Source organism: Mastomys coucha, unplaced genomic scaffold (genome assembly GCF_008632895.1).
Source record: "Mastomys coucha isolate ucsf_1 unplaced genomic scaffold, UCSF_Mcou_1 pScaffold15, whole genome shotgun sequence".
Lineage (NCBI taxonomy): Eukaryota > Metazoa > Chordata > Mammalia > Rodentia > Muridae > Mastomys > Mastomys coucha.
This window is the reverse complement of record NW_022196897.1, coordinates 113,571,897-113,597,955: the sequence shown is the minus strand read 5'-3', so window position 1 is coordinate 113,597,955 and position 26,059 is coordinate 113,571,897. Positions and strand designations below refer to the sequence as shown.

General features: G+C 42.8%; 1 protein-coding gene across 2 annotated transcripts in view; it reads right to left on the bottom strand.

The window, feature by feature from the left end:
• The window catches only part of Acoxl (acyl-CoA oxidase like), a 290,661-nt gene that overhangs the window by 65,763 nt on the left and 198,839 nt on the right, over positions 1 to 26,059 (bottom strand). For both annotated transcript variants that reach the window (XM_031371845.1, XM_031371846.1), the window contains 2 exons: positions 25,671 to 25,780; positions 16,247 to 16,358 (listed from right to left, as the gene is read on the bottom strand). In XM_031371845.1, coding sequence (XP_031227705.1) covers positions 16,247 to 16,358; positions 25,671 to 25,780 — 222 coding nt within the window. The remainder of the gene's footprint in view (positions 1 to 16,246; positions 16,359 to 25,670; positions 25,781 to 26,059) is intronic.

Genomic DNA, 26,059 nt, shown 5'->3' with positions numbered 1-26,059 from the left:
AGAGTGCTGGGATTATTACAAGTGTGTAGCATCACACTTGTTCTGTGCAGCTCTAAGGAATGGCTCAGCACCTTGTAAATGCTAGATCAGCACTCTATCAAATGAGCGTTCCACCCCCAACCCTTGTCCCTAAGGAGTGGTTCTGATGCTAAGTTCCTATTTCCCAATCGGTTCTTGATCAATCAATAAAGATGCCAGGGGCCAATTGTTGGACAGAAGGAAAGAGGTGGGAATTCCGGGTCCCCGCAGGCAAGCTAAGAGGAGCAAGAAGAGGAAGGGAGATTTCAGAGGAAGACACACAAGAAGGAAACAGAGAAAGAGAGTGGGTTCAGCAGAGAGGGCCAGCCTCTCCCATGATGGCAGTGATGGTCATGGTAGGCTCATTACAGCCCATGCTCTCCCACAATCAGAATGAACATGTGCCAAAGGGAAGATGGAGTTCGGCATCCCCAGTGGAGACATCACCACTTCCATCCACCTCCAGAGTCCAAGCAGTGGGAACATGCATGTTTTAGATGTGATCAGCTTCAAAAGTGTTTCCCCATGGAGATTTAACTGAAGTTGTCAGAACATGAAATCAATACAGACTTGGCAAAGGGCTTCTACAATTGAATATATTACTTCCTAATTTCCCCTGCTTTCATGTCCAATGAAGAGCCTGCTTTTCATTACCTAGCCATCAGGGATAGAAAATGATTATGGGTGATATATTCTCCTCGGTCATTTGGAGAACTTTTTTGAAAGCTCAACTCCTGAAATGGATCTTGATAATTTCCAGATTTGTAAATAAATTTTTGCTGCCTGGTCCCTCTCCTAACAGTATCCTCATTTTTTCAGAGTTCCTCCTTAGCTGCTGTATCAGGGAAAGAAGTGGAAGAATACAGTTACAGGGTTCTGAATACACTGTACAGGCACCAACACGTGCATCTGGAGTCCACTTGGCTAGATTGTGTTTCAACAGCCTGCACTTCCCATCCAGCTGAAGACTGTGTCATGGGACCCAATTTGCCTTTAGTGACTGCTTCAAGTCCACAGAAGGCAGAAAAATGTATATTTATTATGGGAAAGAAATTGTGCCTTGAGATTTTTTTTTTTACCTGAACCTGCAACAGTTTGCTAGAGAAGGGTCTGTCTGGGTAGAGGAATGAGCCAGTGAGCAAGAGGCAAGGATGGTGTGCAGAAAATGGGGGTCAGGGAGGAATTCAGAGAAGCAGCATCTGGAACAGAATCACTGACCCATTGTGATCTGGGACTTCTTAGGGGTGTTTCCCCTTTGGTGATGCCACCCTGGAAACAGGGTGTAAACTGAAGCCCCAGGGCACCTTTGCTCTCTATCAACCACACTTTGGTTTCTCTGCTGCTGTCTCAGCTGAGGCTCGCTCATCTGAGTTACGGGTGACTGTGGCCATTATACAGGTCACCCTTGTAGCACTGATGGGCTACGGATCTCCACAGGACACCTGTGTCACAGTCATCTTGTGAAGGGAATGTAGAAGATCCTTGGTGCCATGTGCAGGATGCCTAACCAACCAGCCCTGTCACTGCCCTTACTGGTCTCTCTCGCTCGAGGCATGGAAATCTGTCTGGCTTGGTCCTCTGACCTCCTTTAGAGCCCTAAACTCTCACAGTGCCTGGTATACATGAGTCCCTATAAACATTTTTTTCAAGCAAACACATAGTTAAAATAAAAATTAAAACACCCATAGCTCTTTCTTGCCCAGCCTTCCTTACTTAAATATACATCCTAAGTTTTGACTAAGGATTTATGTATCTTCCATTGAACTAAGGAACTTACTTTCTTTGTCTTTTCATGTTGCCCAGGTTAGCCTCAGACTCCCTAAGTAGTCAAGGGTGACCTACTACCTTTACTTCTTAGATACTGGGATTACAAATGTGCACTGCCATACTGGTCTCATATGGTGCTGACCTCAGGGCCTCAGGCATGTTAGGCAGGTAGTTTACCTACTAACCCCACCCCCACCCCAACACACACACCCATAGGAACCGGTGTTAACAGCCTGAGGTGCTAGTATGCAGAGGTAGGAGAGCAGCAGGAATTCAAGCAGGTCCACAAGAGCTCCCATAAAGGAGTCTAAGCCAGCAAGGGCCCTATCAGCCTCTGGAACTGAGGAGTGAATCTGGAGTTGGCACTGTCTTCCAAGTGAGCAGGTCGGATGTGTGCCCTTGCATGGACACAGTCGGATTCTGTTCTCTGAACTTAGTAATGTACTGATGCCACATGTCGCCCTGTGTTTGGTCTTAAATGCTTTGTCCTCAACGACACCAGCTGCTTCAGTCTGGCTGGTGGAATCAGAAGTTTCCCTGCCCAACTGTGGTTTAACTGACATCCTTTCAGGCAGGAAGGTTGTTGCCCTGCTGATCCAGCATCAAACCAGTGAGCGCATGTGCAAGGATTATTTTATTAGTTCAATTCATCTAGTCCAAGCTCACAGTGTTAGGAACATCACTGAGGACTGTGACATCTACTGCCTTTGGAGACAGTACTCTGAAGGTATTCATGCAAGAGTATTCTTGCATGATCCAGTTTATCTGTCCCTGTGTCAACCTTGGTTTGGGAGATCTCCAAGGAACTATATAGGTCTATCAGGACTGGCCCATCCTCACCAGATCACCAAATCCCTGTTTCCTGAGGTCTGGCCTCAAATCAAGGTCCCAGCAGAATGTCTAGGCTCTTTGGGCTTACCTGTCTGCTGTCAGGGCTGGCCCTCACCACTCATCTCTTGCAGTATGACCTGTCACCAGTCTAAGTGTGTAGATTCTATGCTGCTGGGTGACCTGGTGACCCATTACTATTTTTCCATGTGATATTGAAGTGTCTATCACAGATCCCAGCACAGGATAGACCCTAGTGAATCCTCATTGATGCCATTAGTCATTGATTCTTTTTCTCACATGGTGAGACAAGTAAGGCCATCTGTTGGGCCTCAATGTTTCTAACTTATGTAGAAAAATGTAATGACTTTCTTGTACACATCCTAGCCGCTGGGATGTCCTGTTTGAGTGAGACCTTCAAGTCCTGTCATTGAGATATACCACATGCAGAGTTAGATGTGAAACATGTATCAACCTTAAGTTTGCAGCTCAGTGATTTTTTAAAGTGTTTGGAGAAGGTGCATGTATGTGTATGCGTTCATGTGTGGGGGCAAGGGTTCTACCCCAGGATCTTCCTCAATTGCCCTCTGTTAGCATTCTGTATAAATTCCACCCCTACAGATACCTGGCAGCAGCCAGGTATGCTCCTCCCCATGGTTACCTGGCAACAGCCAGGTAGGCCTGGCCCTATAAAAGGGGCTGCTTGTCCCCTCCTCTCTCTCTTACTCCTGCTTCTCTACCTTGCCTCTTATCCTTTTGTTCCCCCTCTCTCCCCATTCCTTTCCCCCTCTCTCCACATGGTCATGGCCAGCCCCTACTTCTCTACTCTTTCTTCTCTCTGCCTTTCTCTGCCTCTGCTACCCTCTTTAACTTCCCTCCCCACACCCTAAATAAACTCCATTCTATACTATACCAGTGTGTGTCTGGTCCCTCAGGGGGAGGAGATGCCTCGGCATGGACCCACCAAGGCACTCCCTTTCCCCACACCTCGTCAGAACATATTCTTATAGCTTTTTCTCTTTTTATGATCACAACACCCTCCCTTTTTTGTTTGTTTTTGTTGTTGTTGTTGTTGTTGTTGTTGTTTTAAACAGACTCTTTTGCTGAACCTGGAGCTTCCTACTTTGGAAAGACTAACTGGCCAGAAGGCCCAAAGAGCCTCATTTCTGCTCCTTAGCACTACGACTACAGGTGTGGGACTTGAACTCAGGTCCTCATGGCTCCATGGCAGGCACTTTAGTGACTGAGTCATTTCTCAATACAACAACAATAACAAAAATTAACACTAATCAGTGATTCTTTCATATGTGTACATACCCGAAGGAACCATGTCAATCAATCGAGAGACAGAGTTCCCCAGTTAACTTCTGAGCTTCCCCATGCAACATCATCCTGTCCCTCTCTGATTGTGACTACTGCACTATATCACCCTCATCTGGCTTTCTTCCTCCTCAACTGCCGCATACATGGGGTATCTGGTATACACTCTTTCACATCACTGAGCACGTCTGTAGAACTCACACATGCTGTGTCACATGATTCACTATGGGAAGTCAACCACAGTTTACTTGTCTAGTTTCATATCTATAAACATTCGGTTTCCAGTTTCCAACTTGGAGTTATTAATAGAGCTGTTAGGAACAGTCCTGTGTGAGGCTATTTATGAACAATGTAGTGTCATTTCTTGGCTATATATCTCTAGGAACAGAATTTCTGGATCATAGAATAAGTGTACATTTAACATTACAATAGACTCTCAAACTAGTGTGTGTGTGTGTGTGTGTGTGTGTGTGTGTGTGTGTGTAATTGAACCCAGGGCCTTGTGCATGGTGGTGAATGAACGCTCTATCACCATGCTGTATCCTCAGCTTCCATGATTCCATTTAGATTGTCTTAGCTCTGGGACCCAGGGTTGCCCTGCACTACCACTGGGGCTGAGTGCCATCAAGCACTTCAGTTGATATGCGTCAGTGGGTGAGTGTTGGTTCTTCTTTGTGGTTTTGATTTCTAGCTCTCTATGACTAATGAGATTAGGCAAAGTTTCACGCGCTCGTTAGCTCCTCTTTTATCTTCTTTTATGAGGTGTCTTTTCAAGTCTTTTGTGAAAACTTTTCTTAGATCGTATCTTTTTCATTATTTCATTTTGAGGGTTCTTCATACACTCTGGATGAAACCTTTTGACAGACACAGACACTGCAAGTCGTTCCCTCCAGGTTTAGTGTTTGCCTCTGTCCTGATGGGTGTCTTTCAGGCAATAACAATTTACCAATCGCTAATGTAAACGATCGGCGCTTTCTGTGTTTCCTACGAAGTCTTTGTTTCCTATGGCTTCCAGCTTAGATATTGGTGATGTTTTCCTGTTTTCTCTGGAAATTTTACAGTTTGCCTGATTATATTCAAGTCTGTGCTGGTCTTTAATGAACATCTGTGCATGGAGTAGGAAACAGATCACAGCTTGTTTCTTGTCCATTCAGAATCTACTTTTCCTTGCTATTTAAAAAAAAAAAAAATCCTCCTCATTGTTTAATTTATTTCATGTCAGATTTGAGTGGACAAATCTGTGTAGCTAAGTGAGCCTGGCAGCGCTCTGCTGGTCTGCCCAACTTCCTGCCAACGTTCTCAGGCCTGGACTAGGACAGTCTCAGCACACGCTTTGAAATCAGTTGGCACCAGTCCTCAGTGACTTCCACTTTTTTCAAAGTTTGGTGGGCTGTTTTACATCATTTGCATTTCCATATAAACTGTCAAGTGAGCTTGTAAGTTTACAAATATTCTTTCCAAGGTTTTGACTGAAGAGGAGCCGACTCTGTGGGGAGTGGGACGTCTCATGGCAATGTTAAGTCTCATACACTAACGTGATATGTGCCTCGCTGTTATTTAGAATATTTCTTGACATACTCTGGATATTTTGTAGTGTTTTGTGCACTGTCTTTTATGCTTTGGAATTTTTACTGCTGAATATATGTATAAGATGCTCATGTTTGTGAGTATACTATAAATTGACTTTTATTTTCCAGTTGCCTACTAAGAGGATGTACAAACGAGCTTTGCTTTGAATATTGAATTTTACATACTACAATCATGTACTGCTCTTTGGATCCTGTAGAGTTCTGTTTGGTAAGTTCTTTTAGGTCTTTTTTTTTTTCATGCTCTTAGTTCTTTATGTGAGTTACGTGAGTGTGTCTGATGCAGGGTATGTAGTCCAAGGACAGCTTTCTCCATCTACCTTTACAGAGTTCTGAGGACTGAACTCCAGTCTCCAGGTTTGTGGGTAAGCTTCTTTACTCACTGAGCCACATTGTTAGCCCCCTTTAAATCTTCTACCAAAAAAAAGGGTTATTTCACCCGAGAGTTAAGGCAGCTTTATTTCTTGTTACAATCTTTACATTTCCTTCCTTTCTCTCTCCCTCCACTTCTCTATTCTCCCCTTTATCTCCCTCTCTCCCATTCCCTCTATCCCTCACTCCCCACCTTCTCATGCCAATTATACTGACAAGACTCTGAAATACATAAAGATGTGCCCTTCTCAAAGTGAGGAAAATTCTTTTTTATTCCTACTGAGATTTTCTTTTTTCAGTCAGGAGTTTTGTCAAATGTTTTCATGGTTGGGCAGGGTGCTGCTCACCTGTAACTCCAGCACTCAGTGAGCAGAGGCCTGGGAATCTCTGTGAGTTCTAGGTCATTCTGGTCTATATAGTGAGCTGCCTGTCTCAAAAAAAAAAAAACAAAAACAAAAACAAAAAGAAAAACAAACAAACAAACAAACAAAAAAAACCAAAAAATAATTCTGTTCATAATATATTATCATACACATCATCTCCTTTGGAGGTTTAGTTGTTTTTGTTTTGTATTATAGCTTTCATTGACTGATGTTTACAGTATTGGTTAATATTTGACATCAAACCTATCTTACAATTCTGAAATAAATACCTCTCAGTTATAATGCAATTTGTTTTAAAAAATATATATTACTGGTGTCAGTCACTATGTTGCTGATATACATTTATGAAGAATGCTCACCTGTCTTTTTTTCTTTGTTCTACATACACACACACACACACACACACACACACACACACACACACACACACGCACACATGCACACACACACACTGATCCAGTCTTTTGCTGTTTTTAAAAGCCAGCTGGAACTATGGTTGGGGTGTGAACAGTTCCACACAAGCTCCTGTGGAGGGCATGATCCTGAGCTTGGGTATAATTTTTGGGAGGTGGTAACTTTTAGAGTTGGGGACTTTGAAAGAAGCCGGCCACTGGAGTGTGCTTTGAGTGGTGTGTTGTCTGTGGTCTCTCCTTTCTCTTCCTTCTGTTCCTGGCTGCTGGGGGTGAGCACCACACCCTTCACCACAGAGTTCTGACTCACCCCAGGCTTGAAGAGAATGCCAGTCAGCGTGGTCCGAGTCCTCAGAAACTGTGGGCCAAGATCAAACTTCTCCTTGTTACATTGTGTGTGTTTATGCCACAGCGACAAAACATTGACCGGCAGAAGTGGCATAGTTTTGTTTAAAATGAATGACAGATTCAACAATAAAATGACACAAACCTGCAGCTTTTCTTTCATAGAAAATGTTTTCTTAAAAGCCAAATTAATTTAATAAATACTTTTAGATGTTTTCTTTTTTGTTGTTAGTATTTATTTGTTTGCTTTGTTTTAAGAGGGTCCTACTATGTAGTAGCCCTGGCTGTCCTGGAACTGATCTGTAGACCAGGCTGGCCTCAAATTCAGAGATCTACCTGCCTCTGCCTCCCATGTGCTAAGATTAAAGGCGTGAGCCATCATTCCTGGCTCCTTTTGTTTAGTTCTCAGCACAGAAGAAAAAATGATGCAAAATATCAAAATCTCATAGAGAAGGGGGGACCTGGTAGGAGCAGAAAACACAAGAAAAGCTTCACATATAACATGGAGTTAACACCTGCTACCCATCAAAAGCTGCACACATACACACACACACACACACACACACACACACACACACACATAATATGGAGATAATATTCTACCTGTCAAACCAAAGAAAAGGAAAGCACAAGAGCAGATTCTGTCCTGTGGATGAGATTATGAGGAAGTAGACACGGCCAACGTCACCCACTCCCTCTGAGCAGAGTTTCAGAAATTATGAAATCGTAAATGGGAAATCAAATGTGTAAGAGAGGCTTAGTGAGCTGAGCTGCAATCACAAGCTGATGGCTCTGCAGCACAAGGGAAAAAAAATCTAAGTCTATATAGGCCGCCCTTCATATATGAAAAAGGCATTATGAGCATGCACACATGTATACTCATTGTGGGGAAAAATACAAATAACAGTTAAGCAAGGGGAGAAAGGGAGAGATGGAAATGGAGTAATGAGGATGGGGAAAGTGGGTGTCTAAGCTTTCCCTCATCAGGAAACAATACCTGTGACAAACAAGCTTGGGTCTGTTGTTTCTGGGTCATGGTGAAACAGAACAACATGGAGCATGCTCATTACATGATAAGTGGATGGAGATGGAGGTGGAGATGGAGATGGAGATGGGGATGGGGATGGGGATGGGGATGGGGATGGGGATGGGGATGGAAAGGGAGAGGGAGAGGAAGAGGGAGATTCTTCAAGTGTACACCCCTAGTGACCCAGTTCCTCCAAATAAGACCTACCTCCTAGTTTCCATCATTGATCAATACTATCAAACTATGGATCCATCAATGGATTTCTCTGTTGACCAGGTCTGAGCACTCAGTCCCCTCTCAGGAGCTGCTAGCTAGGAGTCAGGTCTTTAACACTTCAGAGTGGGTAAGGGGTATTTCATTTTCAAACCACAACAGTAAAAGAAAAAAAAAAAGCCAAAGAGATGTAGTTTTCTGTACAGCAACGAGGGTAGGAACTCCACAGGTTCTCATAGAGACCCCAAAAAAAAATTTTAAAAGTAAATGGAAAAGGTAACTCAGCCATGTTATGGGGGAGTTGAAAGAAGAATACATCGAATGAGTCAGTTTGCTACACATGGATAGAGAGCCATGCATGCAGAAGAGTAGAAATGACCTAGTTAGAGAAATGTTAGAAATACTGTTTTGATTTGATGATGTAAGGCTAATGTTACAGAGAAAAATATTGTATTCCAGTTAGTAAATGTGTTTCTCAGCAGGAGCAGTTCTGTTAAGTTCTTGACATATATCCTGGGAACACAAACACAAACAAGAAGCAACAAGTGGAAGAGAGACTTTAAAATGAATCCTACTGTTCACCCTGAAGTCAGACCCATCATTAATAACTCAGGGTTTCTGACACACATAACTTAACATATGTTCATATTTACATTTATTCTATGGCTTTGGATAGGAAGCAGAAGGAACCCAAGGAGAAGACACTGGATTTTAAGCACAATTATTTACAGCCTGGGATCCTGATCTAGAGTTGCCAGTAACAAAGAAAGATAAACCATGAAGTAAGAAAATGGTCAAAAAGAAAGAAAAGAAAAAGAAAGCATGAGTGGAAGAGGTGTCAGGGGACCCATGAAAGGGACCCACAAAGCAAACTAAGCAAGCAGCTCACCATGGCCCCAGCTGCAAACATGATTCTTGATCAAAATCAAGAAAGTAACCAACAGCATTGGATTATAGTTCCAAGCATAACATAATTATTGACATATCCATTCTGATATAATAGGATTTCACCAAATGAATAATTTGGGGAGATGCTTGTTCCAAGTAATACACATAGAAATGAGGGAACTTCAGGATGCAAGGAGGAGCCCCTGGCTATCTTCACAGTCCCATCTCTGGACTTTCCTTGGTCCCCTTTTCTCTTTGGCGACCAACACCATGAAGAAGCCACAGGTTGTCTTGATCCAGGCTGGCAGCCAGTAATGAATGGGCCTGACTATATGATCATTAAGACTCTTTCCAAGCTCACAGACTCCCACGGAAATGGCTACAACTCCCATGTAATTATCAGGAGTAAAATTTTCTTTCCTCTTCTTTGTTTCAACTTCCTCTTTACCTTCCCAGCCCCTTCTCAGAAAGATAGTTTAGGGCTCTGGGTATGGGAAAGGGGAAATATTATGTGATTATTTCCTCCCAATGGAAATACTCCTTCCTGGAGGGAGGCTCAAAGGCACAGGAAGCAAACATAACAAGGTGCAGGAAGCTTCTGAAACTTACAGTTCACAAGGCCTCTCCACAGATTATAGAAGCCGAAACAATTGCTACAGAGAGGAAGCTTTCCAGTGGAAGTGTACAGGGAACTCTGAAGTCATGACCCCTTCTAAGGTAGGCTTTTCAGTGATGTCTCTGCCTATATCACCCATGCCTTTGAGTGACTTTTCACCTATTGCATTGTATGTACACCTACCCCCAATCACACTGAGTTACTAGGCTAGACTTGGATGGAATAATTTCTTTTGTCTGCCATGATGTCCTGTCTGGAGTGAACAGACACTTGCTAATGTCTTTCTAGTAAAAGTCATGCACAGAGAGGGTTGGAAGGGAGGGAGAAGGAGAAAATGTGAGTCCTACTATTAAGTTTCTGGGTTCCTATTGGTGGAGAAGGGAGCAAGAGAGAAAAAGACCAAGTAACAGGATAGTTTTCATGACACAAGTCTTAAACAGGGTTCTCTAGAGGAACAGAAACACGGGGATGAATGAATATGAATGTGTGTGTGTGTATGCATTGTGTGGGCACATATGTATGTGTGTGTGTATGTGTGTATATGCATATGTGTGCATGTGTGAGTGCCTGTGTGTATGTATGCACATGTTCACATATGCATGTGTGTGCATGTGTGTGTGCATATGTGTGCATGTGCATGCATGTGTGTACATGTTTCAGAATTTGTTAAGTGGGCTTTAAAATAGTAATGATGGCCATGACAAAGAGGGAAGAGCTAGGCAAATGCTTGGGAGCACTGAAAGAAAGCTGAGAAGTAAGCACAGCTCACCGTGGGCTTCCTGACTTTCTATCCCCAGAACTCTGCAAACCACTGCCTACCCCTTCCTGGGCGTGACATCCCTTCCTGGGTGTGTCACTCCTTCCTGGGCCATGTCACCCCTTCCTGGGCATGCCATCTCTTCCTGGGCTAGGTTCCCTCTTCCCTGTCTCAGGTCTTTCAATATTTAAACCCTGAGCTATAGAATCTGTTTCACATTCCAATATTTTTAAGCACTAGCCAGCTGAGAGGAAGCTGCAGTTCTGTACAAAGGGGCCCTTGCAGATATAGTCACCATGCTCCAAAGACACAGGGAATGTCATCCTCCCAACCCAGCTAGACCCCCAAGAAGAAAGAAAATGCATTGAGTTTAACATATATTATGAATTTGGGACATGTGACTTCTCATAGCATCTTCTGTCTCTAGTGATCTGAGTCTGGAGCAAAGCTCTTGTTGTTTCTGTGCCAAGAGACTTTTAGGAAAGTACCTGCTCATTCAGGTCACCATATTGGGTCTTTTGTTTGTTTTTAAAAGATTTTACATTTACCGTTAATTATGTGTGTGGGGTGTAAGCAGGTGAGTGCAGTGTCTGTGGAGGCCAAAAAAGGACAGTAAGTTCCTTGGAGCTTGAGTTGCAGGCTGCTGGGGATGGAGCCCATGCACCCTGAAAGGACAGTATGTGATACGCCTTTAGCCATTGAGCTGTCTCTCTAGCCTGTCCGTTCGAAAACTTAGTAAGTATGGGCTGCAAAGATGGCTCAGCAGTTACCAGCAAATGCTGCTCTTGTACAGGAAGAGGACCCTTTAGTAGTTCCCAGCATCCACACTGGGTGACTCTCTGGTAAGAGGACCCTTTAGTAGGTCCCAGCATCCACACTGGGTGACTCTCTGGTAAGAGGACCCTTTAGTAGTTCCCAGCATCCACACTGGGTGACTCTCCAGTAATTCCAGCTCCAGAGGATTTGTCGCCTTTGGCCTCTACAGTTACCTGTGCTCACTTGCCCTTAACCCTTCACCCACACAAGCGTGCGTAACTGAAAATAATAAAAATAAATCTTTTACATTTAATAAGCAGACTGCCGACTACCATTCTGTCCTGTCCGTATCCTCAAATGGATACAGTCAGCACTGAAATCTCTGTCTGAGCTGACTGACAACAATATTTTCCTAGGTCCATCAGTCTCCACCTAACTAGTGTTCTGAAAAATCCTTGATGGAGGGATGTTCTCAGGGCTCTTTGCCCAGGCATGTCCCCCTCATGGGCCATCCAGTCACCGACACAGGCACTTCTCTTCTACATATGAGAGCTAAGATGAGATCCCCAACCCCAACTCTTGGACCTGAACAAAGGTACTGTCAAGTCTAAATTTGTAACAAACAGAACAGCTGCTATTGTTTGCAGAAGCTCTGTGGTATTGTTACAACTTAAAGATCCACATTTAAAGTGGCAGACAGTCAAAATACTCAGGCTGTGCATCGACAACAATAAAAACTGGAGTAAATAAAGGTAGTTGTCTAAATAGAAAGTGTTACATAGTTATGCTTTTAGCAACCTTTTTCCAGACTTCCCTAATTCTCCACCTACATCTCCAAATAAAATTAGCAGTTTACTGACTTGGATTTGATGATAATATCCATTGTTCCTTTGCTTTCAGCTTGGCCTTGAGGTGTGGCAATGGTCAACCTACATGAGTTTTCTTAAATCAGTCTTTCCCAGTGGATTCCTATACCCTCTGAAGTGGAGGCACTATCTTAGTTAGGGTCTCTATTGCTGCCACAAACACCATACCAGAAAGCAAGTTGGGGAGGAAAGGGTACATTTGGCTTGCATGCCCAGATTATAGTCCACCATTGGAGGGAGGTGGTGAGGTAACTCCAGACTAACTAGGACTAGTTCACTTACCTAGGGTCTCATTTTCTACCTACCCAGCTTCTGATATGCACATTTGCAAGTAAAGTCATTTTTCAAACACACTGATTACCGGTAATCTGTCTTCTTGTCTACAGACTTCCCCTGCATAGGGGCAGCTTTTCTCAATACACCAGACCATTCCTCATTGGTGTATATTTCCCCCCCACAAGTGAGGAAGTGAGGCAGCAACTATGAATGGCCCTTACAACACAAGTTTGAAAAACCAAAGAAATGAGCCCCCAAGGGAGGGCAGGGTGAGCACTCCTTACAGCCACCAGGAAAGCAGAGGCTTCTCTGGGGGGAGAGAAACACATGGTCAAATGACTGCAGAGGGCTGGTTCTGTTGTGGGATTCACTGGTCACTGCAGGGTTGGAGGCACGGTGGTTGTCCAGTGCTCTGAGAAGACTGGCCAATATATCTATAATGGAATGTGCTTTTGAAAGAAACCAAAAACCTCAAAGCTTTACCAAAGAACTAGGAAGGCACACATGTTCCTGAAGCCACCTTGGCTTTGCTTTTCCTCCTCTTCCTCCTTCTCCCTCTCTTTCTCCTCCTCCTCCTCCTCTTCTTCTTCCTCCTGCTCTTCCTCCTCCTCTTTTTCTTTCTTTTTTTAATTTGAAAGCTCTAAGGCAAATATTACAGTTGTTTTCAGGAGAATTGTGGACTGCAGATGAACTCCCTCCTTTGACACTAGCTAAAGACCAGCCTCTGCTTAGGTTAGATATTCAAATTGCTGATAAGAATCATTTTATTGCAACGAACGTATGGAAACAAACATAAGCTCACCTGTATCCAGCTGAGTGAAAACCTGGGTGATAAATACAAACTAAAATAATATTTGTCCATATTCTTTCTACTAACCTTGTAGATTTTTTCTTAATTTTGCCTCAGGCCCAAACTGGCTGTGGACTTTCCCCAGGGCAGGAGCCTGTTTGATAATCTTGATGGTCTTCCTTTCTGATTAGCCCTAGAAACTGTCTGTGCGCTATGAATATTTAATGGTATTGTCTGTAAACAGGTTACATGGACAGTAGAGACTGATCTAATTAACATGAATGCAGAAGTTAGAGCTTCCACGGCTAATTTACATATTCAGTGGTATGCTAGCCATGCAGCACATTTGCATTGTACTCAGCCTTATTATTCCAAATTACAGAAGAGGATGCTGAAGTTTGGCAGCAGCAAATCTTAACCATTGGGTTCTAAAGTCCTTTCCAATTTTTCGGCACATCTTTTGCCGAATATTTATTTGCTGTTTGGAAAACACACTCAAATGTGTGAAGGTTTTCTTCTTTCAAAATCAGAGCAGACACTAATGAAAACGATTACTCCTCCTCTGGCAGAGGACAACTGTAAATAGAAAAATGTTTCTGAATGTTTCGGGAGTTTCAGAGCATCCATACTAAGTGGGAAATAGAACTGAGGGCAGAAGAGATACCATGAAAATACACCTGTGTGTGTGTGTGTGTCTATGAAGGTATTTCTAGAACAGTCCAACTGAGAAGGAAAGATCTACCCTGAATGCAAGGGGTAGGATCACTTGGGCTGGGTCCCAGGGTAAATACAAGAGAAGAACTTGGACAGAGCACTCAGTGCAGATGTAACGTGACTAGCTGTCTCGAGCTCCTACAGCCATGCCAGTACTGCTGTGATGGACAGCATGCCTGCCCTGCTATGATGGACAGCATGCCTGCCCTGCTGTGATGGACAGCATGTATGTACTGCTGTGATGGACAACATGCCTGCACTGCAGTGATGGACAACATGCCTGCACTGCTGTGATGGACAGCATGCCTGCACTGCAGTGATGGACAGCATGCCTGCCCTGTTGTGATGGACAGCATGTCTGTACTGCTGTGATGGACAGCATGTCTGCACTGCTGTGATGGACAGGAAGCCTGTACTGCTGTGATGGACAGCATGTCTGTACTGCTTTGATGGACAGCATGCCTGTACTGCTGTGATGGACAGCATGTCTGCACTGCTTTGATGGACAGCACCCTCACACTGTGAGGCAAGCAAATCTTCCTTAAGCAGTTCTGGTCAGACATCTTGTCAGAGCAGCGAGAAAAGCACTAGTATACAAGTACAGGCTTTCCACACACAGAGACACATTTTTCCATTGTGTCTGTGATTACCACTGCTGTTCCCTTTGTTCTGGCATTTTGGGATTTCCTGCTGGTTGGATTGTTAGCGTTTTCCACCTGTGCCTATTTTCCTCTCTTGTAATTTCATCTTCAGCTATTTCTTCTACAGTGTTGAAAGATGGTTCACAGGCTACATTGTCTCCATTCTCAGTTGCAGCATCCTCCCTCTGGGTGCTATCCTCCCCTCTCTGCAGCTGTCTCCCTGTACAAAAGCCCAGGGTGTGTGGAGTGACTTAAACTCACCGAACCGTGCCACTGTGGCCTGGCAGAGCCTCACCTCCCATCTCCACCTGAGAGACGGACCAATTTGCTCATCCCCAGGCCCAGCTTCCAACAAGTCCTTATGCAGTGTGGCACTATTCCATAAGTCTGAGTCTTAACCGCTTATGCATTTCCAGGACTCCTGTGCATTCAGTCAGTTCCTGAGAGTGCATGTCTCCAGATGCTTGGCACTCTCTTCATTTCTGTCTCCTGTCAGACCAAGTGACATCCCTGTGCCATTGATATAAAGAGGGTGGATTGAAAGAGTATTCCAGGACTCAGTTCTTGTCCCTTTAGCACCTAGCTCCAGCACAGAAGAGCGGATCTCTGCATGCTGGTTCTTTAGCCCCAAGCGCTGATAGAGAATGGATGAGCAAAGTCCTCAGGAGTCTTGTTGACCAGTTGCCTTGGATGAAATGATGAACCCTGCCGAGCTGGAGTGTCTTTTCAAGCCAACCCACTGGCACTGTGCATGACAGCTATTCCTTCTTGGTATCTATCAATGATGGCCTTTTTTTTTTTTTTTTTTAACATATGTGTGTATTTGTGTGGGGATATTTTTATATAGGTATGTATGGGTGAGTGGCTGCCCATGTATGGTGTGTATACATGCTTGTAGAGACCAGAGATCAACATATGGTGTTTTTCTCCATCCCTTCTCATTTCCACTCTCTTAATTTTGAGACAGGGTCTCTTACTAAACATGGATCTCGCTGACTAGCTACACAGGTTGGCTAGCAAACCCCAGGAGACTCTTGTCTCCACATCTTTAATAATGAGATTACAGGCAGATGCTACCACACTCACTGCTCTTCTCGCACTCTCTCTCTCTCTCCCCCCCTCTGTCTCTGTCTCTGTCTCTGTCTCTCTGTCTCTCTGTCTCTCTGTCTGTCTGTCTCTCTCTCTCTCTCTCTCTCTCTCTCTGTGTGTGTGTTGGAGTGGGGTGACTTTGGTCCTCATGCTTGCACAGAAAGCACCTTAGGAACGGAGCCATCTCTCCACCTCCTGTGTTGTGTTTCCACAGAAATCCATGCATTTTTTAATAAAAAGTGCAATACACCTCAGACTAGACAATGCTAACTTATGTTTGATGTACAGACTTTCTCCAGAGGACATTTTTTTTTTTTCATTCCCAATGAAAATCATTGCACTCTACACCTACTGTGGTACCAAGTGATGCCCATGGGCAGGGTTCTAGAACAGCACACAGAGGGTTAAACAGTATTCTCTTGCCTCAGGAGCAGCCAAGGTTGCTCTGTAAGGTAGCCTGTGGAACTCTGAGTGCTTCCCTAAGCTTATGATTGGGCAGATTCATCCCCTACTAAAGTAAACACAGGGTTCAGCTATGCCTTACACATTCATCAAAAGGGGAAAAAAAATAACAGCATCATTACCTTATAGTAAATTCTGGACACCAAGCTCCGCTGAAGAACCCTTTCTCGAAAATTCACTGCTTTCAGCAGAAAGGCTAGACATCCTACCTTGTCAGTGTTAAACACCAGGAAACTGGAGGAAAAAACACACACAGTGACTATTGTTATTAGTTTGCCTTAAAAAAAACAAGATCCCAGCTAAGTTGGAGGTGTGGGGTGGGTGGCACATGCCTTTAACCCAAGCATCTGGGAGGCAGAGATAGATATTTGTGAGTTCCAAGCCAGCCTGGTCCGCAGAGCTAGTTCTAGGAGAGCCAAGGCAACACACACGCACGCACACACACACACACCACACACACACACACACACACACACACACACACACACACACACACACCAACCACTGTCTCAAACAAACAAACAAACAAACAAACAAACAAACAATAAAAATGAAACACTTTAAAGAGCTCCCCAGAGATGATTCCTAATGGCCGGTGGGAGCTAGAGGTATGGCCAGCAGTGGTTAGAGCACACACTACTCTTTTAGAGCGTCTGAGTTCAGTCCCCAGCACTCACATCAGGAAGCTAACAATGCCAGTAACTCCAGCTCAAATAAGCCAACGCCTCTGGCCTCTGTAGGCACTTGCACTCACATACACACACAAATGCACAAAAATGCAAACATAATTTTAAAATATTAAAAAATTTTTTAAAGAGCCAGACAGATGTCTCAATGAGTAAAAGCAATTGACAACAACCTCATGGGTTTAATCTTTCCATTCTGTAGTGGAAGAAGAAAGCCAATCCACAAAAGTTATCCTCAAACCTCTACACAGGCACCGTGGCACATGTACACACACGCGCATGCACACGTACATACACAGACACACACACATGCACATACACAGACACACACACAGACACACACACACAGTGATGGTGATGATGGTGATGATGATGAAGACAGTAATAATAGTAATTCTTATTACAACAGAATATGTATTTTTAAACCCCAAATCACTTTCTTCCAAGGAAGGCATCATAGATATGTACCCCATCCCAGCTCCATTGGTATGACATGGCTTCTTTTCAGTACTTCCTAGTGAATGCTTGCCTCTGGTTTATTCCACATATTTGCCCTAGTGTTAAAGAAGGAATATGGCTCCTTGCTTTTTTCTACTGACTATGGCATCTTCAAAATCAATATTTTCTACATAGCGTTTCTTTATTGACAGTTAATGCCATTTCCACCAGGTGACGCTTATAACAACATTCAAGAGTTTTGAGTTATTATTATCTAGTATTGAGTTATTGAGAATTGTCTATATGAGTTATTATCTAACATGCAGATGCCATCATAATTAATATACTAAATGGAAACTGAAGCTCAGAAGGATGCAGTCACCCACTGGATGTCACATGGAGAGAAGACCTTCAAGCCTTGGTGGGTTTTATTCTGGGGGACCCAGATACTGGAGGGAATAAGTGCCCAGAGGGCTGTAGCAAGCACAGGGTAAATAGATTATGCTTTCGCTCGGGAGGTAGCCATTGATACCTTTCCCACTTGGCAAACGGGGAGACTGAAGCATGGGGAACCAACAGACGTAGACACCAGTAGGCAAATGGCTCCCACCCTGGGTTTTTTCTCACACAAGTCTGACTTGGTGCTGATCTTGTGTTTCTTCCTCATGAATCTCCTGATCACCTAGATCACAAGATGCAGGAGTACTCGTGAGATGGCTCTGCATGGAAATTAAAAGCACTGGCCATCCACCCTGATGACCTGAGTTCAGTTTCTGGGATCCACATGGTGTAAAGCATGAATAGACACCTGCAAGTGTCCTCTGACCTTCACACACAGGCTGTGGATGTACACACACACACACACACACACACACACACACACACACACACGTAAATAATTAAATGTGTTTTTTTTTAAGGTATGTTTTATTAGTTTGCCTCTCTGTTGGTGTGATAAACATTGACCAAAACAACTTGGGAAGGAAAGAATTTATTTAACCTGTATTTCCTGGTTATAATCTATCACTGTGAGAAGGTAGGGAAGGAACTCAAGGCAGAAACTTGGAGGCAGGAACTGAAGCAGAGGCCATGAAGAAACATTGCTTACTGGCTTACTCTTCACAGGTTGCTCAGCCTGCTTTTTCATATAACCTAAGACCACGTGCCTAGGGGCAGCACCACCCTGCAGTGAGATGGGCCCTCCCACACCAATCATCAATCAAGAAAAGCACCCACAGACTTGTCCACAGGCCAATCTGATGGAGGCCTTCTCTCAATTGAGGTTCACTCTTCCCAGATGACCCTAGGTTATATCAAGTTGACTAAAAGCTAACCAGTCCATAGGATATTAATTCATAAAAGGTTTTTCCATAGCTCACTTTCCCATTTTCCTACATCCTGGGAAAGTGAATTATTGTGAGACCCAAATAACTCAGAATGCCACTAATTAAACCTTGAAATTCCAGGTAGCTGCTGCTCATTCTAAGCAGAAGAACACTCTTCATGAGCCAGAAGGACAAAGTGCTCAAAGAGCAGTTGCTTTCCTCAGAGACAAAGGTGGCAGTAGGGTGGGGTGGGGGTGGGGATAGCTTACACGCCAGCTCCTGGGAAATCTCAATCACTATAAATCAATGCTCATTCTGAATCTAGTTTCAGAAAGTTGAGCTCCTGACTCAGTCTAGTTCATAAAAGGGATAAGAAACTTGCATAGTTTATTTTTTACAAGACTTACTCATCCAGTGGCTAGTCTATGAACTGTGAATGTTTGTGTTGGAAACTGCCATTCTATCTTGGGATGTTTACCACAGCTCAGTGTATATTCCCGTTAGGCTGTACACTGGGTGTGCAGGGCCTCACCCACACATCCGTGTCCCTTGTGAGCGCAAGGAAGTCACCCAAAAGTAGAAAGCCTTGAAACTTGGACCACCGCCAGGAGGGACCTCGAATAACTGCCTGTTTTACAAGGAAGCCACAATGACTAAAGAAGGAAAACTAGATTCAAGGCAAATGCAGATCACTGGTCATCAGAGAAACGCAAATGAAAACTGGAGTGAAATGGCATGCTACACCCAGCCGTCGGTCCAAAATTAAATATACTGTGTCAAATGTTGCCAAGAGAAGCCAGACTGCTCATATCTACCCAGGAAAGTGTCAAATGGTCAAACCAGCTCTGGCACTCCCACAGTCTCTCATAAAACAAGCATATACGTTATGACTAGCAATTCTATGTCTCCTATTTACCCCAGAGAAATCAAGAGCAACATTCATAAAAAGGCTTATATAAGACTATTCGTAGCTGCCCTACTCATCTGAGTGAAAAACTAGAAACATCCCAGGTGTCTATCTGTTATAAGAGAATGGAGAACAAATCACAGAATATCCATAAAATACCACTCAGTAATAAAAAGGGGGAAAGTAATATATATGACACCATGAATAAATCTCAAAAAGCATTATATTGAATTATTGAGGCAGCTACAAAAGAGTATAGACAGTATGTTCCATTTACATGAAACCCTAGAATGGGAAACTCTAGGCTTTGGTGGAAAAATATCAGAATAGCATGTATGCACTTGCCAAAACTCAACAAGTGTACATGCAAGTTCTGTGCAGGGTATCATAAGAAAATTCTACATTAGAGGAAAAGGAATTGTCCCAACAGGTTAAATCTGAATAAACAATGCTACTTCAGAGTACGATTAATATATGCAGTGTACTTTAAGATGCACAAGGAGATGAGCTGATGCTGGGTGACATCATAATCAGATTCTAGTTAATAATGCTCACACTGTATAACAATCCCATGAGCTCACAATGGAGCTGAAAATTTACCATTGTCTATGGTACCATGGTCATTGTAAGATCCCACAACACAGGAGCAGGGTGTGGTGGTACACAACTTTAATCCCAGTACTTGGGAGGCAGAGGAGAGTGGATCTTTCAGTTTGAGGCTAGCCTGGGGTGCAGAGAGGGTTTCAGGACAACCAGAGCTATGAAGAGAAATACTAGAAAAAGAGAGAGAGAGAGAGAGAGAGAGAGAGAGAGAGAGAGAGAGAGAGAGAGAGAGAGAGATTCACAACATATCACAGGACTTGTGTTTGCTTAGGTGCTGCTATGAACAGATTTACTGTGCTGCCTGCCAGGTCATATAAAAGTACAGCATAAGTAAATAGGTATAAAATTTAATGCTATATAATGATAATAAACAACTATATTATACCTTTATGCATTTACAAGGCTATAATTTATCATTATTTTAGCATATAATAAATAATTGTTAAAAATATTTACTGTTAAACAATGTGCCACATTCCAACAGCGATGGCCACATAAACCCATGGTGATACCAGGTCCTGTGATTTCACCAAGAGTCCAAGCTGAACACTGATCCAGATCATCCAGTTTTGTGACATATACTCCATGATGTTCCCACTACAAAACACCCTGGGGGATTCACTTCTCAGAATTCGTCTCTGTTATCAAGTGACACATGACTGTGCACATGTGATAGAGATTTAGCATGAACAATAAGTAAATAGCATGATCATGGTAGATTTTCCATAAAAGGTAAATACATGAATGTTCACCCTCGAATCCTTCACATTTGGTTGCATATCTGAACATTTTCACAGTTGGATATGGATAATACCACACTGTGAAGCAGAATCTTCCCTCCCCGATATCCAGGAGCCACTGTGAAGCCTCTAGACTGATATGAGCATGAGCGTAACATTGGCAGGCAGAACGGTGAGAGGCAGAGCTTCCTGGGACAGTCCAGGTACAACCTCTTATCAGACCCTCCTCTTCCTGTGAGTCTGCCCTCCTCCCTGCCAGCCCACAGCTGTACCTCCCAGCCTAGTTTCATGAAGCCTTTCTGAACCAGTCCTGGTTCCTCTAAGGTCCAAATGAGCAATAGCCTTAAGCGACCCCCTAATGGCTGCCTGCTTGGAGAAACTTCAAAGAATTGGAGAGTTCTCAGCCCTTCTCACTGTGTGCTCTCCCCCCAACACTCTTGGACATTGTCATTAAGACCTAATTCATCCTATTTAAATAGAATATGAGTCCCATGGAAGCAAAGTCCAGCTACTGCTGTGTTGTCATACTGATACGCAGAGCTGTGTCTGGCATATAGGGAGTGTTTGGACATGTGTTGGTGTCAATAGCTTTCCTTTACAGAAGAAAACAAAGTATGGGATTTAAGTGATTAAGCACCAACATATGGAATGAGTAAATCCTGGCTATGTGAGAGAGATGAACCTTTCCAGAGGTTGTTTCAGTTTCTTTTCTACTGCTGTGAAGAGACACCATGACCAAGACAACTTATGGAAGAGAAAGTTTATTTGAGGTCTACAGTTTCAGGGGTTTAGAGTACTAGGACCATCACGGGGAGGAGCATGGTAGGAGGCAAGCAGGCATGGTGCTGGAGCAGTAGCTGAAAGCTTTTATCACAACTACTAGGCAGAGAAAGCTAATTAGGAATGGCTTGGGCTTTTGAAACTCCACAGCCTACCCCTAGTGACATTCCTCCAACAAAACCATACCTCCTAGTCCTTCCCAAACAGTTCCACTAACTGTGTACCAAGCATTCACACATATAAGCCTATGGGGCCATTCTCATTCAAACCACCACAGAGGTGAATAACTGAGACCAAAAAAAAAAAAAAAAATGGGCTAGCACTTTCCAAATATTTACAGTTGGAACTGCCTCTGCACATCTCAAATCTATCCTGGAAATTTTGCAGGGGATATCAATTTGCATATGTTGAGAGCTTGCCATGTTCCAGTGACAAAAATACATCTAGCTCTGCTCTCTGGAAAGGAAACAAAGAGTGAATGATTTGCAGCAGGCTGTGAACAAGGTTCCTGAGAGGATGAAATGGATGCTGCTGGGAACTGTGTTCTTCTCTCAGCTCTGTTAGAAAAACAGTCAAACCAGTCAGCTGGGGGCTCTAGAAAATCCCTAGTGGTGGGTGTTCCAATGCTAAAAGAGAATCATTGCTGGTTCCCTAAAGTTCATGAGAACAAAGTGAAACATAAAAAATAAGAGAGACTTCAGAAAAGCAACTCAAGCTCTGATATAAAGCACAGTCAGGATAAACAGGAAGTTATAGAATGAGGATGAAAAGAGACCGGCTGCAGATCTGCGCATTTTTCCTTATCCTATTGTGTATGAGAAGTGTAATACATAATTTATTGTATATTATGTGTGGTTTTAGATTTATTTATTTATTTTCTAGGTATGATGTTTTCCCTATATGTATGTATGTGTGCACCATGTGTGTTACTAGTACCTTAAGTGGCCAGAAAAGGACACTGTATTTAATAATAAACAAATAAATGGTAAATAATAAATTATATTATTTTGCTAAATAAACAAACAAACAAATAAATAAATAAATAAATAAATAAATAAATGGAGTTACCTAACCACCATGTGAGTGCTGGGAATTTAATTCAGGTCCTCTGCAAGAGAAGCAAGTACTCTCAACCCAGAGACATTCTTCCAGTCCCCTCCTCTATGACTTTAGTCAAGATTATAAGATTGCATTTTCTAATAGCTTTTTAAAAATTAATTCAGAGCAATAATCAGTTTCTAAGTAAAAGTGATTATTTTAGAAATACTATGAACCCTCCCAAAGTAGAATTAAAAAAAATAAATAAAACATTTATGGGCAGAGTAAAACAGAAAAGATGTCTTGATTTTATTTCCTGTTGCTATCATAAAACACCTGGACAAAAGCAACTTAAGGGAGAAAGGTTTATCTGGTTTACAACCCCAGGTTATAGTCCATCATGGCATCAGGAATTAGTGTCAGGCAGCTAGTCACGTGACATGCACAGCTAACAGCCTGGGCAATCACTTGACCATGCTCATGAGCACTCAGCCTGCTCGAGGTTCATTCAGTCTGGGGCCCAGACCATGAAAGGGCGCTGCCACATTTGGGGTGGATCTTTCCACTTGAGTCAACCCACGTAAGACAGTCTCTCACAGGCATGGCCACGGGTGTACTTAATCTGGAACATTCGTGGTTGAGATTCCTTCTGAGGTGATTTTATATTGTGTCGAGTTGACAAAGAAAATTAACTACCACAGCAAGGTTTATTTAAGGAGCAGCAGGGGGAACTATGGTTGTCTGAAACACACTAGACCAGGTGAAACTCTGGGGAGACTGAGCCACACAACAAAGCAAAGGGACGCCACAAGAGACAAAGGGGATGTAGAAGGAGGTGGAACTTACCAGAGTGACCCATGAAGAAAAAGTTTTAACTGCCCTAAAACCATTGGGTTAAATCAAGGTTTTAAATATTCTCCCGAGCTCAGATCACTTTCAAATCTTTATTGACTTCTTCCACCAAATAAAAAGTTCTTCCCAAACAGTTCAACAATAAAACTATGATGTAACTCTAAAGCAGAGAAGTATACAAATAAGAACAACAATCTAGATGGTTCAGTGGGTAAAAACTGATGATCCAGGTTCTAGCCCCAGAATTCACAGGACAGAAGTCAAGAACCAACTCCTGCAAGTTGTCCTCTGATCTCTACATATGTACTGTGGCACACATGCGTGCACACACACACACACATACACACACACACTAAATGCAAGAAATTTTACAAAAGCATATCAAGTTAAGAGAATAAAGAAGAAATTCATTTGATAAAATTTATAATATGGCAATAACAAATGTGCACTAAAATAACAAATGGAGATTTTTAGGAAATTGTGTCTTTCATGAAAATCATTTTCCTTAAATTTTACTATACTTTATTAGTGTGTATTGTGTATGTACATGTGCAGATGTGTACATGCCTGTGTTGCACAGATGTGTGCATGTGTGTGAGTCTTTGTGTGCATGCACTTTGTGTGCATTTTTGTGAATGCATGTGTATGTGTGCATGAGCACACATATGCACATGTGTGTATGTCTATATGTATATGTGTGTGTATGTGCTCATGCTGCATGTGTGTATGTGCGAGTGTGTGTGTGTACTGGAGGTGAGAAAATAACTTGCTCTCTAAACATTTGTTATGTTTACTACTTTACACATAGAGTTTAGTGGCCTTCAGCACACTCTACTATTATTAATATTAAGTTATTTTTACTTATGTGTATATGTGTGTGTGTGTAGGTCCTGAAGAGGCCATATGAGGATGTCAGATTCTCCTGAGCTAGAGTTAAGATACCTGGGAGCCTGATATAAAAATCACAAACTTACTTAAAACATGATGAGGTGTTTTTGTTTTGGGGGGGAAGGGGTTGTTTTGTTTTTGTTTTTGAGAATGAATTTTTAAACTTGACTGCATGGTTCTCAAGTGTGAACGCTGTAGATGACAATGTGGTCCAAAGAAGCCAAAATCTGCGTGCTGCTGGTAGCAATTGTAACATGAAAACTTTCTGGAGCCATCTACTGATGTTAAACATTGGCATACTCCTTAAAAGAGCAATTCCACACCTATGTAATAGACCCTAGGGGAGCGTTTTTCAAACAACAGATTACAAGTCAATAATAAGCCATGAAATCTGTTGAAAGGGTTGAGGCCAATATCCTTCAATTTTGTTTCTAACACCAGGGAGCATTGTGAGTACAGCACAGGTCAGGCTACTGCGTGGAGGGGGCTTCAGTTGCATCTGAGATGGTAGGCTCGCTCTGCGGACGTCTGTGGCTTCAAGTTGGAACCCCCTCCCCATGTTCCTCAGAAAACATGAACAAGGTTATACAAAATATCACGATATTTTGTATCTTGATATAAATATACAAAATATCAAGTTATTGAACACAACTCAAATGTCAGTCAAAGCTGGAGATTTAAATAAGACAGTCAAATTGTGGCACTTATGCATGCAATGAAGATTCCTGTCTACTTATCTAACTTAGGTAAACCAAAGTAAAAAAAATAATCTCAGGTGAAAACAGAAAATTACACAATATATCAGCTGTTGAGTATTAAGAGTCTTGAGTCTTTTCAATAGAGGTTAAAGACAATATACTAAAAATAAAAATAAATAAAAAAGTAAAAATAAAAAAATCCAGGCATAGATTCCCCAAACTTGACAGGCTGGGGTCAAATCTCATCCCTGCCACTCATACACCACATAACTTTGAGAAAAATACTTAGTTCTTGTCCCTCAGTTTCTCTACCTGTAAAATGGAAATAAGAAAGAACCTACTTCATAAAGTTTTAGGATCTAAACACACAGAGCAAATAATAAAGAAGAACCTTGAAAGGGCAGAGTCAGAAATATTTTAGGCCTTAAGTTGGTAGGTGCACAGCACTAATTTTTCAGTCCCTACTGTTTTCGTGTACATTAGATACTAAATTTGTCAAACAAGCACACATTGACCCCATGTCAAGACTCTAGAAACAGGCTCAAAGTAAACCCCTTAAGGAGGAAGAATGGTGTCTCGGGCAGTATGTACCTGGTTCTCAGCTTGTCCCCTGCAGTTGCGGTCCAGTTCTGGATCATACCCAAGAGCCGGTTTTTCTTATATTGCTTGCTGTACTGGGCCAGCAGTTCCCGGGCCACAACCTGCACAGAGTTTATCACGCATTAGCCACATCTCACAAGTGCTGGACCTGCCAGCGTCCTCAAAAGCCACAGCTAGATTAAGTTCGCTGACCATTAACAGACTCCGTGGGAAGAAAGAAACCTAAGACCCCATCCTTCTGGGGGGCCTCCAGTCCTGTGGTAGGTATGTGGCATTTACCAGGCCACTTTGATCCCTCCCCATTGCTGAATCCTAACTCTGTAGAACTCTTTTCTCCCCTGACTTCTGTCAGCCTCTCCCATCAACCTTGAAACCAACCA